We start from the raw sequence: 17,197 nt of genomic DNA on the forward strand, positions 1-17,197 counted from the left end.
CCAGCCCCTGGCATCCTTATACCCAAAGAGTCTGGAATGTTCTGGTGAAAGATCCACCCAAGCCCCCTTCTTTCTCCAAACCCTGCCAAGTCTCAGAAAGTCTGCCAAATAATGACCCCCTCCCCCGGAGATGCTCAAGCCCACTCCCACAGGGTGTTTAAACTACACCCCCTCCCCCAGTGTGTGGTTTTCTGGTCTTCCTTTCCCTGTCTCCTCTCCGGGGGGCTGCAAAGTCATCTGGGAGCGTTTTTTTACCCATTAAACATTTTAAGCCTTTTCTAATTCAGTTTGATTCGGTCTGATTTGGATTGCTGCATCGCAGAGAGACTTATCAGCATGCAGAAAATGTTTAGGTCCATTTCGTAGCTATTGTGACCAGTCCAACAATACATATGTAAGTACACATATCTCTATCGTAGTAGTTTTTTATAGTTTTGATGGTTTAAATTAGGAATATTTTTGAAGATTTTGAAGGGAAGTATTCGAAGTCAAAAGCACTTATTTTTGACAACCGCTCTTGTTGCCCTGACTCTGTTGTGCAGTAATGGCTTAGTCCCTCTCAGCTCAGACCTGGACAAAAGGCAATGAATACAGTTCCAGCAGAATGCCACAAGATTCCTGAGCCCTGGGGGGGAGGTGCAGGGAGGTACGGGTTGATATGGATGTCCCATCTACAGATGAACACTTCTGGCCACTTATAATTAGTACTTTGAACGGTTATGGTTATGCATTGACCACAACCCTGCTCAATAAAAATCTGCTCTGATCAAGGTTGAGAACAGCACAAACCTAGGGATATAAACACAAATATTTAGAAGGCAGTTTAGCACGGCTGTTTATCAAAACAGCCTAGGGGTTGAGTATACGACCCTCTTACTGTGATTTCTGACTGTGTCTGTGCGTATCCTTCTGTGGCACAGATCTCAAATCTAATAAAGAGAGTGGTTGACATTCTGGTTACCATAAGTGTCAACATGGCACAGCCTAGGTTATTTTAAAGGAGAAGCCTCAATTAAGGAGTTGCCTAGGTCATGTTGATATGAATTACCTGAATTAGTGATGCAGAAGCCCACTGTGGGTGCCACCATTCCTCAGGCAGGGGTGTGTGTGTGTGTGTGTGTGTGTGTGTATACATATATATATAATATATGTATACAAGTAACTAAGCATGAGCCAGGGATAGAGCAGAGAAAGCAAGCCAACAGTGGTGTTCCTCTCTGGTTCCTACCCTGGGGTCCTGTCTTGATTTCCCTCAGTGGTGGACCATGACTTGCAAGTATAATATGGGAGAAACACTTTCCTCGAAGCTGCTTCTGGTCAGAGTGTTTCGTCACAGCAGCGGAAAGGTAATTAGAACACCCCCACAGATAGTCTTGACACCAGTGCACCAAGGGGTACATCTCGCCCACTGGTCAGCATTGTAACGTTCAGGAATCAGCACAGGACCACTGATGCCTTTTGTCCCCCAGAATCCTGTATAGCGCCTCCAGTACTGTAAAAGTTAGGCATCAGGGAGAGTTTCCTGGTCAGTTCAAGACTGATTTCTCTTTCTCCTGCAATGGAAGACTATGATATCTTTAGCAATAAGGTCTTCCCACTTTGTGGGGGGCAACCAAGAGCAATGGCAACCTCTCCCTTAATAAACTATCACTCAGTGCCCCAATTCTAGTTTCCTGGCTTCCACATGTACTCCAGATTAAATACACACACACACACACACACACACACACACACACACACACCCAGATGAATGAATGAATGATAAAACAAAAAACATATTTGAAGCTACGATCCATAGGAAAGGATATGTGACTATTTTTTTCTAGTTGGGTACAGGCCAGATGCCCTCATTCTTTCTTGACCTAATCACAGACTGAAGGCCTCTTAATAATATTCTGACTGCTTGCTGGGAAGTGAGCAAGGCGCTCTTGCTCTTTATTCTACGTCCTTTCCTCTCATTGCTGTATCTGATTGAATATGACAACATGCTCTCTGACTTAGCAGAACCTGTCTCATGGAAATAAATACTCTCTGTATTTCAGAGCTAATGAGCTGATGTGGAGATGTGGAGGGGCCAACACTGATCTCTTAGGGCTGAGTTAGGCTGTCCCACATAGGTCTGGCAAAGATGTGGCAAGAGGCATAGGTAGCAGGCAGTCGGTAGAGATGTGGGTGGGGGAGGTGTCACAATGGGCCATCATCATTTTTGCTGCCTCAGAACTGAGGCCCTCCTGCCATGCACAGAGTCTTTACAGCTCTGGATGTTTCCTCGCCTCACCTTCAGACCCAGTACATGGTAAACATGGCCTCTGACTTTGCTCTTTCAAGGAATATGCATCATAGGTCACTAACCTAATACTTTAAAGTATTTTTGTAAACACACATAGCAATGCATACTCTTTTACCACACTTTTAACACACTGCGCTCATAATTTAAAGCCCTTTGGAATCTCTGCCCTCTGTGTTCTTAGGAGAAGAAATGCAGGTATGTTCACATGTGCATGCCTCTAGTTACACACAGCATTCTATTTCTGTCTATTTTTAGCCTAAGGTTTATGACGCCATACAAGTGTGCATTCTCTCCAGGGGTCTTCCTGCCTGGATAGACAACTCCCTCATTCTCTTTCTCAGTGGGCACTGTCTCCCATAGCACGGTGGTTTTCTAATCATTTCCTTGTGAACAGACATCTGGAATGTTCTCCCGTGTTCTACTCTTAGAAGTGGTTGCCAGAGAGCATGCAAATGTGTGCTTCCTGTGCTAACAACAGCTGCATTCATCTCACCTCTGAAGTGGGGGGAATCACTCTGGGCCTTCTGGAGAAGATCAGGTATAGTCCAGTCAGTAGGAACTGTAGTGTCTGCGGTCATTTAAAACCAAACTTCATTTAAAAAGCTTGCAAATGAAAATCCCCCAAACCAACCAGACCCAAAGACTATACATCTCTACGAACCTGTACACAGTTGAAATAACCAAGGTTTGAAATACATATAATTTTCTTGGCTTCTAAAGAAAGTAGCCTTTTAAAAATAGGACTTGGGATTTTTTTTTGAAAAGAGGCTTGGGTACTGGCAAGCTTTGTCGCTTAACTGGATTTCACTAGATTGCCCTCTTGCTGTATATCAGCTCAACATCTACCTCCCTTTCCCACCCTTCTCTTTCTTCCCTACCCCCCTCTCCTTTACTTTACTCCATTCCTGCTCTCCCCACCTGGTAGCTCAAGATCTTTCTACTCAGAGTTACTACAAGCATGGCTTCTCCTCTCCCAGACCTCTCTTCCAAAGAAACTTCCACTCCCCAGTCATTGATCTGCTAGAGACATGTTGATAGAGAGTGGTTTAGCCCTGATGGTATTAGCCTTGGTACCATCAGTGAGTGGCTTGCTGCCAGGCTTGGGATCAGGAGTCAGTAAATGGCCCATCGTTGTGTTATTTCATTTGTATTTAATAAATAAAACTTGCCTGAGGTTCAGAGAATAAAACAGTCACACTGATCAGCCTTACAACCAGGCAGTGGTGACACACACCTTTAGTCCCAGTAGCCACACTAGTTTGCCATAGAAACCGGGCGGTAATGGTGCACGCCTTTAATCCCAGCACTAGAGAGGAATATAAGACAGGAAGAGACAGCTCTCACATACAGTTTCGTTCTGAGATTCCTGGAGGCATTATTGCCATTTCGGACAGAGGTAGAGATAAGAGCCAGTGGCTGGCTGTTTTGCTTTTCTGACCTTCAGGTTGAACCCCAATGTCTGTCTCTGAGTTTTTTATTAATGGTGCTACAGCCTGTGATGCACACCGTGAGACTGTGTTAATGGAGTGTGATGCCTGCTGGCTGTAGTCATGCTCTTAGCTTCTGCCTCCAGTGGGCAGCCGTAAGCATGCCTGTACGCTGTGAAGGACCCGCAATCGCGCATGCGCGCCCTTGCCCGCGCTGCAAGCCACTGTTGCTCTATTTCCTCAGATGCTTTCACTTCACCACGGTCCAGTTGTATTTCCTCCCCTGTCAGGTCATTTCTGCTTGATGAGGGATGGGTTCTTCTTTCTTGACTACTGCTGCTGTGCCCAGAGGTTAGAACTGGAATGGAAGGATGGTGTGTGAAGAAGGATGTCTATGAACAGCTTGTGCACTCCGAGGAGAAGACACACCCCTGAGGCTGGACTCTATCTGGACAGCAGCCCCACTTTTTACCGTCTCTGATCTTGCTTTGTGTTGATCATGGCGAACATCCTCCATTCCGTTTGCTGCAGAGGGAAGGTCTTAGCATGTATTTTGTTGCTGCATCCCAGTTGTGTCTTTGCTTGTCCCCTCTTTACAGGGACCTTAAACCTTTGGAACATTTTTTTCTTTCCCAAGATTACAGAAAACCGATGAGAGCCTGGCAAGCTCTGGCTGCCCAAGCCAGAGAGAACCGCTTTGGTAAAATCAACCATCACGCCCCTTGTGTCTAGAACTTAGACCCACAAGCTTCTCTGGAGAAGCTCAGGGAACTCTTGACACAGGAAATGGAAGGTTGGGCGCCTTCCGTCTACTCACACGTATGTTTTATTCATTATCTTTGAGGACTCAGGTGTACTGACATGCTTTTATTGCAATTACAGGTTTCATTTTTTTTTATAATGGATATTTTAAGTTTGATCTTATTTTAGAGCACAATCCTGGTTCAGAATTTAACACCTTGCTGATTTGTGAATGAATATAGGGCTCCTTTTAAGGGGCTTGAAGTATGTATTGCCACAGCAGGATCTGAACGTAGTACTGGGCTTGAGAAAGATGGCTTTCTCAATGGAATAATTTATCATTGCCAGAGGTAACATGAAATTATTAATTTTTCCCTTAAAGCATGTTCTTTGTAAATGTTTTCTGCAGAGACATGAATTGAAATTAATGATATTCTCTCGTGTTAAGACTTTATTTCATGTATTCTGTTGACCCCTGAGAGAATATCTGTTCTAGAGAAGCATAGATAAAACACCACTGAAAATCCCGCAGGCACTCCCAGTGGCCGGAGCTTACTTCCTGTCACCGTCTGTGCGCCTTCAAGCTGCAGGAGCACTTTTGTTCTTGTTGGGATCTAACGAGGGTTTGGGGTGCTGCGAATTGAACTCAAGATCACACTTATGCTAAGCACCTGCTCTACCACTGAGCTACACCCCAAGCCCGATGGTGCTTATTTGGGTGTCTTAGGCTTATTAGAAGTCCGCATGCATTTCATTTTAGTTTAAAAAAAACATTCTGGTTTCTGTAAATATAATAAACGTAATGTTTGCACCTGTAGTGATGCATAGTCTAGCTCAGAGGAGATTCTGCTGTGCTCTGTAATACATACGTGCATGTGCACAGGTGCACACAAGTGCAGCCCTACATACGCATGCGCACACACCCAGACATACACATTAATTTAACGTGTCAGTGAAGGTGGAGATTATTCTTTCTCTCAAACTGTCTGGTCCATAGTTCTGATTATGGCCATTTTAAAAAAAAAAAGTGACCTTACCCCCCAATTCCTGACATTTGTGTTCTGTGATCAGAAAACATGTGAGAGACTGAGACTGGTGCCAGGTGTGGTGCCTGAGGTGACGGACCACATGTGTCAGGAAGAAGCTCTGTGAGTTCCTTCAGTTTCTGTTGATGGATTCCCCAGCCTGTCCCCCATCCTCAGCACCATACTGTTACTCACAGTCTGTGCTGGCTAGTTTCATGTCGGATCACACAAACTGGGGTCACTTGGGAAGAGGGGACCTCAACTGAGGAAATGCCCCCCGCCAGATTGGCCTGTGGGTAAGCCTGTGGTGGATTTCCTTGACTGGTGGTTGCTGTGGGAGGACCAGGATCACTGCGGACATTGCTGCTCCTCTGCTGTGGCCCTGACTTCCAAAAGACAGCAGGCCGCGCAAGCCATGAGGAGTGAGCCAGGAAGCAGCTCCCCTCCATGGCGCCTGCTTCAGCTTCTCCTCCAGGTTCTTGCTTCAAATCCTTCTCCTTCTCTTCGTGATGATCTGTGATAGGGACATGTCAGCTGACATAAACCCCGTCTCTCCCTACTTGCTTCTGGTCATCATGCCTTAGCACAACAATTGGAACCCCAACTGAAACATGGCTCGTGACTTCCAGTGAGGTTATAGACACTTGTAGTGCCTGAGCACCTGCATGTGCATCATTTTCCACAGACACCACACACCCCAGACTCCGTTCTGTGATTGTGGTCACTTCCTAAAGCAATGGGTCCTTTTTGACTCCTGGGGATGGGGGAGAACCTTCTGTACTTATTTTTTTCTCACTGTGGAAGGTGGTGTTGAAGAGTTTGCTAGTAGTCAGCACTGAGGGGGCACTCTGTTGGTCTGTATGTGTATATAGATGTGTGTGCACATGCACGTGTGTGTGTGTGTGTGTGTGTCCAGGGTAATGAGAGCCCCACAGGCATCAGCTATGGAATAGGGCTAGGACGGGGTCTCCTCCTCTGCCTTCTCTTCTTGCCGTTCTCCAGAAGACGCTGTCCTAGCTCTCATCCGTATCCCCATCTCTGCTAAATGTGTTAAAGTTCTTCACAGCCCCTCTCTTCATCTGTGAAACTGACCCAAGGCTTTCCTGAGGATCTAACAATGCAGTTAAGGCAGAGGGACAACAGAGAGATGCTAATAATCACTTCAGGTTTCCCCAGAAGAATTGGAAAAGCCTGAGTTTAACACATCTGTCTTTTGTATTGTGTGGTAAAGGGCAGAATGGCTTGTGCTGTGGCAAGGGACCCTAAGGGACAAGGAAGCTCAGATAAAATTGACTTAATTTCCAAGGTTCTTTACAAATTATAATCTATAAATATTACTATGTTAATAGAGGTTCCAGCCATAAATTATCTCATGGGATCTCCTGTTTTCCAGCGAGATAGCGACAGGATAGTAATACTCTGTCAATCCAGTGTAAACTCAGTGGTTCCTCATACGAGGATAAGGTCATGATGTCATCCTTGGAGAGAGTGGGACAGGTGTGAGAGGGCTAGCCTGCAGAGAACCAGTCTCTCCCCCTTCATGTCTTCCCTCTCCTCGGAACTCATTGAGAAGTATGTGGTATGTTATATCTCATCCTGTTATGGACTTGCATAGACTCTTAAATGTTGTTTACAGTCTGGTATCAAGAAGGGAAAAAATGTTAAAATTTTAACACCGTTTCCTATACAAGAAATGGTTAAGAATCAGAAAATAAGGAAATATATGTACATTTGAGAGAAGCTCTCTATACTGCATTTAGTAAATGTGGAGGCAGAAATTGCTTTTGTTAATGTATGCATTCTTTTAAATTTAGGAATAGAAAGGCAGTCGGTGGAAGTTTCTAATATTGTGGACATTCGAAGTGTGCATAACCGTGAGATTGTAATGAGAATTTCATCAAAAATAAACAGCCAAAATAGATTTTTTACCGACCTGAATGGATACCAGGTAATTCTCTCTAGAATCACTCTGATGGTTGTATTTGTGGGCAGTTTGTGTTCATGTATTTATGTGGTATATACAGGGATGTATATGTTCATGTGTGTAATTTTACAGAATTTAAGTGTCTAGTTAGTTAACTTTGAGTCATTTGGAAAATATTCCTAAATTAAAAAACTATTTCTAAATTAAACCAAATTTTAACAGACATGTTTAGATTCTACAGTCAGATTTCCAAAGTTAGAACAAATCTTTGAGAGAGATCATGTTTTTAGAATATCTATTTGTAAAAGGGTTTTTTTGTTGTTATTGTTTTTTGTTTTTCCGAATTGAAAGCTGGGGTGAGAGAGAGCACTTGCTAGAAGAAAACCTGGTTCAGTTCCCAGCACCCATGTCAGGTGCTCACAACCTTGTAATTCCATTTGTAATTCCAGTCTCTGAGGAATTGGCCTGCCTGCACATGCTGTACACACACACACACACACACACACACACACACACACACACACCATCTCTTTCTCTCTCTCACACCTCCACATGCTTTTAAAAATTAAATCTTTAAAAATGGGTATTTGATGACTATAAGCACTTTGCTAAAACTACATATATATATATGAGGAAACATAATTAGTGTTTGAAAGATATCCTCTTTCTTCATAAAGACTTTATATAAATATGTCATTTATTCCCTGTGATATAAGAATGACATCTTGTAAGTTTTATAATTCTTTGATTCTGTTAATATTTAGTGGGAATGCACATTTATACATGCATGCAGGTATATAGAGAAGTGTGTGCCACTTTAGAAATGTGGGCTACTATATATTTAATCAAAACCATTATACAGCAGCTGTAAATATAGTAAGAAAATTAATCCTTGCATTTCATTTGTATATTGTTGATTCTTTTAAAAGTACTTGAGAGAGCTCTTTGGATTGTCACCTTAATTTTTATTATTTTGAGTGTGTGACAGTGTGTCTTTGAATAATAACACTAAAAACAGGACCATATTTTTTAAACATTAGCATTTCAAAAATTCCTGGCTATGAATAGAAATAATTTCACAACATATGCTTTTTACTTGGTCTGATTTTCAACTGGCTATAAGTGGAAAGGGCTGGATAAATTTCCTCTTCTATGATTTCCTGCAAAAAAAAAAAAATGTTAAATTTAAACCTTCTCCAGAGAGCAGAAATTGCAGCGTGCATTCTGATTAGCATGCTAATTCTCTCCAGCCTTTAGGTTTTCAAAGGAAACGCTAACTTTTTGGTGATTTATTTTTCTTATGTACAAAAGAAAGTATTTTCCTAAGATCCCACAGAAATAAGTGTTTATGTGTATTGGTGTGCACATGCACAAGAAACCCTAGTAAAGATAAATGGCTAAAAATGTGCACTTTCTTTCCAATGATGCAACAAGATGCTGATACTAAATCAAGTCTACAGTGTAAATATCTCTTCAGATAAGCCCTGTTTTAACCCATGGGAATGGAAGTTCTTGGGCAGGGCCAGAGAGATCCCTGGGTAGGGGGTGAGGAACAAGAACATACCCGAGGCATCTTTATAGTCCGGGCAGGGTGCAGAGAGTGGGCTTAAGAGAAACAGAGAATTCTTTGACAGTGGCCGTCTTCCTTCCCCAACTTCCTCTCTTGCTGCCCCTCCTGCCCCACCTGCTGCCGCCCTCGCCCCTCCGTCCCTCTTTTGCTGCCCTCCTCTCTCCTCCCCTCTGTCTCTGTCCAGTCCTAATTGCTGTATTTCGTTCCTAGGGTTGCCATGCATTTGTCTGATCCCAAACTGGACATCTTAAAAGATCAGAGCTTCATTCTATCTTTTGGAAACCAAATGTCTGAAGTCAGACTGTGTGCAAAGACTCAGGGGAAGCACCGTCTCTTGCTGCTTCCTTGCTTCTTCCTAGTTTACATATAGGTGATGCCTGGCATTGTTGGCTTTGTGGAAGTGCCACCCCAGCCTCTTCCTCTGCTGTCACATGCTATTCTGACATTGTCCCTGTGTGTGTGTCTTTCTGTGTCCACATTTGTTTCTTACAAGGATGTCAGGTTGTGGCCATGTCAATTTCTGAAAAGACACTTCTCTCAAAGTAAGATCAGTTTCACAAGTTATAGTGAAATAGGAATTTGAAGAGACTCAACATTACCTGTAGGTGGTGGGACTTATTGGGGATACGGAGCGTCAAATCTGAGAGATTCTTAGTCAGGACTGCCCTTCCATTGCTGGGTACTCAGCTCATGTGAACCACTGTATTAACATCCTGCCTTTATTATTTTTCAGTTTCATTTTAAACTTTTACAATTTTAAACAAGGAAATGGCATTTTTAAGTGGTCTGAGTAAAATCCAATGATAACAGGGTGCTGAGAATATCAGATGCTGTCAGGTACTGACAGCCCCTCAGGAGGGAAAATTCTATTTCATGCATTCAGACACGAGGCTGCAGTGTGCTGGAATTTATAACTATCTCAATATTAAGATAAACAAAGTAAACACTGGATTTTTAAACTGTGAGTATGTACGTTATTATAATGTAATATGTTGGAGGATTTGGTGGCAAGCTCTGTGGTATTTATTAAAACTGATTCAAGAATAATAGATAGTTCTTGAATGGGAATAGAGAGTTATTGTGCTTAGCATTCATTACAAAAGCAGCATGTTAGATCTAGATGAGAAATGAATACTTAATACCTTCATAATTTGTTTTATGCAAATACGGAAAACCGCATGACTTCCGGTGGGCATTTTTTATTGTGACTTTAAATAATGCCTGTTTTAAAATCCAGACAAGTTCTACCTTCCACATGTAAAAATTGTCCGCTTGGAGCCTTGTGGTTTCTCTGCCAATGATTTTAAGGAGTGTTTTAATTTTTAAGTATTTCTTTGCGTGGACAAGAACAGAAGTCGTGCCTTCTTCTCTCGGGGAAAGAGATAACTAATCTAATTTATGAACGTGTGTGTGTTAATAATACATTTATGAAATGAAAATTGCTTGGTTTCATAGATTCAACCTAGACGGACCATGAGCAAATTGCCTCTTCAAGCCAATGTTTACCCAATGAGCACGATGGCGTACATCCAGGATGCCGAGCACCGGCTCACGCTGCTTGCAGCTCAGTCCTTAGGCACTGCCAGCCTGGCTTCTGGTATGTTTCATAGTCTGCTCTGAAAGCTCTTAGTTTGGAATCTATAACATTTCTGGGGTCACAGATGCCAGTTCTCCTCCATGCTCGCTGCTTTCCTGTAAGAATTAGACAAGTAGTTAAGGCAGGGCTTTCTGAGGACTGTATCAGGTCACTGCCCTCAGTCTTCAGATAAACAGGAGACTAAGAGAACACAGTTGTGTTTAAAGATAAGTGTATGTGTTAGTTTTTCATTGTGACAGAATACCCAGAACAACTGTAGGCAGGAAAACTACATTTTGGCTCACGATCTCGGGCTTCCAGCCATAATCAGTTGGCTCCCTACTTTAGCTGTGGTGAGTTGACAGCGTGGTAGTTATGAAGACGAATGAACGAGATGGGAAGAGGAAGGGGAAGAGGTCAGGGTGTACCTCTCAGACTTTTGACCAGTGACCCCCCTCCAACTCGGTCCTGCTTCCTAACAGCTTGTTCCGCTGTGAACATAGCAGTGAGCCGCCCTCACTGAAGTTAGTTTTGATCTCGTCACTGCCGAGTGGCCGATAACTAGAGACCAGGCCTCCCACACAAAGACTCCGGGAAACGCTTCATGTACAAGTTGCAGCTGTAATTTTTGCTAGTCTATCATGTTCAGAAATCTGCGTTGAAATCTCAAACTCTGGAAGTTTAGACAGTTTGCCTAAGCTTGCAAAAGTGATGTTGTAGCTCAGGCGTACCATTGTTCTCCTGGATTGTGCTGCCACTACCTGTCCCCTCAAAGGACACATGTTGAAGGCCTGCTCCCGCAGCCACAGTGCTATTGGAAAGTGGTGGCTAAGCAGTAATGGAGAAAAGCAGAATTGAGAATGTGTTTTATGTATTTTTAGTAGCTACTTGTACCTATGATCAAAAGACAGCCTTTCGTCCTGTAGAGTGTCAGGGTCCCCTCCTTCAAGCAAAGGGAACATAGTTCAAAGCAAGACCCCTGGGTTTCTATTTAAGTGGTCCTCTGTGAATATCTGCGTACAGTTATCCTGGTCATATTTCTTTGTCTCTTTGTTTCTAGGTCAAATCGAAGTCTTCATGGATCGAAGACTCATGCAAGATGATAACCGTGGCCTTGGGCAAGGTGTCCATGATAATAAGATTACAGCTAATTTGTTTCGAATCCTACTGGAGAAGAGAAATGGTGTGAACATGGTAGGAAACACTAACTAGCCTTTCCTGTGCTGCTTCTTTCTCCCCAAAGTTCAAAGTCATAAAGTTTAATCCAATTTCTAATATTGAGATGCCTTTATAATAGATTTAGCTTATATTTAGTTAGAATATTTTTCAGTTAGAAATATTGAATAAGAGCCACATTTGGGCCATATTAATATTTCCTTTTCTTTACTATATGACCAAAAATAATTCCAAGGAAACAATTTGGATGAGGTTGTTTTCAAAGAAAAGACTAATCTGCTGACCTAAGAATTACAGAATAGATGATTTAACTATATAGTGTATTCTGAACCTTAGTGACCACACCATTGTCTAATGCTTATGATTTGAAAACAGACTGACTTTATGGCTTCCTTATCAGTATTACTCTACATAAAACCCAGGACTTTGTCAATCAGTGGGACAGAAGCTGAGCTACAAGTGAGCAACCTGTGTCTTCTCTTTGATATCACTATTGATGCCAAAAATGTACCACTGATTTGTGGACCCCTCCTGTTGAGTCTTTTGTCACCTAAGCCTCCTGCGTGCTTCTCGCCTCTTGCTTTAGACTCACCGGTTTCCATTCAGTGCCAAGTTCTTCCCAAGCCCTCTTGCTCTATGGCATCTCCGCACATCCCTTTCCTCCTTCCTGTGAAGGGAATCCTTAGCAGTACTCAGACCAGAGCTGGCTTCTTCCTTGTCCACATCCTCTCCTCTTACGCCCCCTCTGAGCTGTCCATCTCCTAGTCATGTTTGCGGATGATTAGTTAACCATTGTCTTTTTTCATGCCATGAGAGTAGGGACTGTGTCCTTCTCCGTCTCTAGGATCATTTTTGTTTAGAGGAAGGACCCAGTGTGCCATATGGACAGGTGAATGAAGCTGCAAGGCCGGGTGTGCTGAATTCATTCCTGTGTGGCGCCCCATAGCTGCCTTCCTCCTGGCCTCCTGGAATGTGTTCGCCTCATCTTCAGGCATCACAGAGCTTCTTTGGCCCATGTTGTCAGTTTGTGTCTACAGATAGACAAATGGATGGTGGGATGAAAAGAGACGATTTAAAACAAACAATTTTATAATATTTAGAATTAGTTAGGAAAAATTTTAATATTTCACTTTAGATGTCAAAATTTGTGTCAGCTCTTGAGCCTTCTGGTCTTAATCACTGACAAGATAGCCTAGTTTTAACAACTAAAACCACGTTGGTTTTTAAAACTTCTGTGCTTACAACAGCAATAAAACGTTTCATTTTAGACCTATAAAGCCTTCACTTAGAAGTTAAACAATTTGTTGATTCCATTCAAAACTCCTTGAATGGCAATTGATTTAAATTTGATCTAATATTTCTATAATCCTATGTTAGTTAAATTTCCTTTTTATTTAGCTATAGATTCCAGGGCTTGAATCCATAGCTGCTTATAAATAAAAAATGAACTAGAGAAGAAACTATACATTTTAATTTGTAGTGAAATTGATCTTTAGATCAATTTAGGACACTTGTACCCCCTGGCTTAACTTCTGTAGAGTGGTTTTAGCTACAACTGTTCTCATGCTCAGAGCAGTGATGGTGAAGGGTAGTGGCTGGTGGAGGTCCTCAGGCTCCCAGAAGCCCTGGGTGGGCTGAGGGCAGCAGGTTCTGCTTTTAGGCTGATCCAAGACCAGCACGACCAAGAAGGTTTAGAGTCCCTGTGGTTGAATCAGCAAAAGCTGGGAACTCTTTACTGTTAAACTGTACAAAGAAGGCTAGACTCCTGCGATCCAAATCCTTCCGAAAAACAAGAAACCAAACAGTGCTTTTAGTAGCAGTGTTGGTAACTGCAGGGCTGGCAGACCCACCTGTAGCTTAATCAAACAGGTGACACTTCCGTAGCAAATATGTTTTAGAAACTTGGGCTTCTCCCAAGACTTGGAGTTTAGAAGATTGCCTTCCTCGGGGGTTAAGAAGTGCGGCGGTTCATATGTAAGCATCCTGTTGAGCCCTTGTTACTGTCAGTATTAGAAAATACATGTATGGGGGACCCTGGCTGAGACTATTTACTGGCCAACACTGTTACTTGTCTATTGTGCTTTTATGAAGAAAACTAACTACACCCTTCCTTTAACTCACTTGTCTTGCTGAAAACAATAGAACGGCCAGTTCTTTAATTTCTGACTCGTTGCATTTCAAACAGTTTCCTTTTATGAGATTTTTGTCCCAACATCTTCGACTCTGAGCCTTGTTGATCTCATGGGAGAGCCTGTGGTGCAGCTCCTAGCTCAGACCCGCAGAGCACCCCGTGGCTCAATCCTTGGATTTTACCTGCAGCTTTATCTTCCACCTTTTCAGCCTTCTATTGCCGAGGTCTCGTATGTGGAACTCTTGATTCTGTAGATGTGGGCCAGGACCCATGAGTGGGTTTTGTAAAGCCTCCCCACCCCCCGCCCCCAAGAAGGGAGCACCAGGGTCAGGGAACTGATCTGGCTCGGAGGATTGGTGTACACGCTTAGCATTCTCAAGGTGGTTCATGAGTGATGTACCTCATCTGTCATGGATGTCAGTGTCTAAGACTCCCCCAGTGCAGCACACAGCCAGAGGGTGTTGCTTCCTGCCCGAGAGTGGACTGAATGCCTCCTGGATCTGACAAGGCTCTGCTTTCCTTCCTGTTGGAATCTTTCATCTTCCATTACTCAGAAATGATTTTGTCGGCAATGCTGACCTACATTATGAAGGCGTTTGATCCGGGAGTCCATTTAAGTGCCTTGTTGAGACTGTTCCCTTTCTAGGCATGCTATTCTACAAGCTGCCTTAAATGGCCATATTTTTGGAGAACGGTTTTTTGTGTGCTTTATTTAAACTTTATTTTAAAAAAAAGAATGGGGAATTGATACACTGTGATACAATTCTTTCAGAACTATTTTTTGCTAACATTTTAATCTTGCAATGTTCCTCTGATGCCATTAAGTATTTTCCTCTCCATTGTCTGAATTGTAATGACATCTCCTGTTACCTGAGCTTCTGGTACAATGGGAGTCACCTTTTGCTAACACCTTTCTGTCCAATGATGTTCTGACACTGTGAAATCTAAGCTCCAGATCTTTATTAATCTAGTCTTTTCACATGGATAGGTAGCCAGGCCTTTGAGTCCTGGATCACACAAAAAAATGCAAAACCTGAAGTCATTAAAAAAGTTAAACTTGCATAAAATGTAGCTAGTGATCAAAGGATCCTTCATAAATCATTTTCTCCTCTCCGTTCTTCCCATGTCTGTTTTGGCTCCTTGGGCATTATTAGCTAAGGGTCTACCTAGGCATTGAGCTTTGAATTTTTTATGTCATCTTGCTTATGTATGTCCCTAACCCTGGTAGACTTCTTTGATGTTGGACATATAGAAATGCTGTCTACTAAGGATAGATACATCCTAGCAAAAAATGAAGTATTTTTAAACTGTTTGGAATAAAGGATACCATGTAAATATACAGTACAGAATTGTTCTTGTTTTAAAATAAAATGGAATGAAGTTGGTGGTAACTTGACAAATTCAAAGGTCACAGATGATCTAAGTATGTCACCAGTGTTTTTTTATGTCTTGAAAACATCAGATTCTTTTGAGAATTTTATGTTGTTCATATATATTTTTTTTTTAAGGTAGGATCTCATGTAGCTCACACTGACTTCTAACTCACTATTTAGCCAAGGCTGCTATTTTCGATTTCCCGGTGCTGGGATTATAGGCGTGTGCCAACCCAACCAGCTGGTTTGTTTCGGTTTGGCTTTAGTTGTGTTGGTTGGTAATGTTTATGTCTCAAAGTGTTTTTTAACTATTTATGAAATTTAGTTTTAGATCCATATATGCCTTGTTTTATGTATAAACTGAACTCTTGAGAATGTGCTAGGTGAAACCTGGAGAAAAGGGGTGATGACACTCAGCATTCAGGTGAGATATGGAGGACATTATGTTTCTTGTACTTTGAAGGTTTTGTGATAGGAGTTTTCATAAGATGCTCTTCATTATCAATCACGTGGAAACTGTCTGCAGTATCTTTGGTGTTAACTGGACGGAGGGGATGGTTAAGACATGGGTTAGTGAACTATTAGATCCCCCTCTGTGAGCTTGATACTCCACTTAGATTTTCTGTGACTGTCAACCATGAAATACTCCTCAGGGTATTCCTGTGTTTTTTGTATTTCAACTTTGTCAGGCAATGAATTAATTTGGTGAGTGCTGCAAATACAAAACTCATAAGCGCTTTCGGTTTTCCTTGATAGGAAGAAGAGAAGAAGCGTCCAGTCAGTTATCCCTCCCTCCTCAGCCACTTGACTTCATCCTTCCTCAACCATCCCTTCCTCCCCATGGTCCGAACTGCCAGGCTCTCCTCGCCCGCTGTCGAGCTGCTGAGTGAGTTGCAACTGCTCCAGTCCTCTCTTCCATGTGACATCCATCTGGTTAACCTGCGCACAATACAGTCAAAGGTAAGCTCCAACGTGTGTCTGCACACAGTCGCTTCTTTCTCTCTCTGCTTGGTTCAGGGGGTAGGGAATGGGAAGAAAGTGCAGGAACCTTTGGAACCATTGCTCAGCGCTTGTTCTGCAGAGGACTTGAGTTCAGTTTCCAGCACCCAGGTGGAGTAGCTTACAACTCAACTACAGAAGGCCACTCTGCTGTGCTGGTCTTTGGGCACACGAGAGAGAGAGAGAGAGAGAGAGAGAGAGAGAGAGAGAGAGAGAGAGAGAGAGAGAGAGACAGACAGGGAGGGAGGGAGGGAGGGAGGGAGAGAGAGAGAGAGAGAGAGAGAGAGAGAGAGAGAAATAAGAATCTTAAATGACACATAGTGAGCTTCCCTGAGCCTCGTGGAATAATTACAAAGACTTCCTCTTTCACTCACTGTGCTGTTCATTTGACAGTTGCTCTAGTTAGAGAACATTCCAGTATTGGTTTATTTACCTCCCAGGACAGTCTTGTGTGGTGAGCAGGCTCGAGTTTGCGCCTTTTCCATATGTAGAGGCTAAGGCTGGCCTCAGCTCTCATCATTAGGGCCCCGGGCCAGACTCGTCGGTTCTTGTCACATGTTTCATTTACTCCTGTGTGTTAGCGTGTTTCTCAAAGTTTACTAAATACTAACGGTAGTGCGTAATCATTTCTCCAACAGAGGCTTTGTTTCTCACAGCTTTTGTTTGAAAACTTTGCAACTTGTGTTGAGAACCAGCTTGTGCTGAGAAAGAGCGCGGGGAGGATTTATTAGGCATCCGATTCACCTGCTGGCGTGTTCTGGTTTAGGTTTATGTCCATATGGAAGGAGTACCGATTAGACCTTTGCTGTCCTGCTTCTGTGTGATACAGCTGTTTTGACGCTGTGAGTAGGTGCACAGCTGGATGTAGGAAGTGACGGGGATTCTGTGGGAAATACCTCACAGCAAACAACCTCGGCGTCAAGAAAGGAAGGAGCTCAACCTCAGATGAGAGAAGGATTTAAGAA

General features: G+C 42.8%; 1 protein-coding gene across 1 annotated transcript in view; it reads left to right on the forward strand.

Moving 5' to 3' along the window:
• Man2a1 (mannosidase alpha class 2A member 1) overlaps positions 1-17,197 on the forward strand; it is a 166,233-nt gene that overhangs the window by 135,587 nt on the left and 13,449 nt on the right. The window contains exons 17-20 of the mRNA XM_048442108.3: positions 7,298-7,431; positions 10,433-10,574; positions 11,614-11,747; positions 15,990-16,193. Coding sequence (XP_048298065.3) covers positions 7,298-7,431; positions 10,433-10,574; positions 11,614-11,747; positions 15,990-16,193 — 614 coding nt within the window. The remainder of the gene's footprint in view (positions 1-7,297; positions 7,432-10,432; positions 10,575-11,613; positions 11,748-15,989; positions 16,194-17,197) is intronic.

Source organism: Myodes glareolus, chromosome 1, assembly GCF_982192425.1.
Source record: "Myodes glareolus chromosome 1, mMyoGla1.1, whole genome shotgun sequence".
NCBI lineage: Eukaryota > Metazoa > Chordata > Mammalia > Rodentia > Cricetidae > Myodes > Myodes glareolus.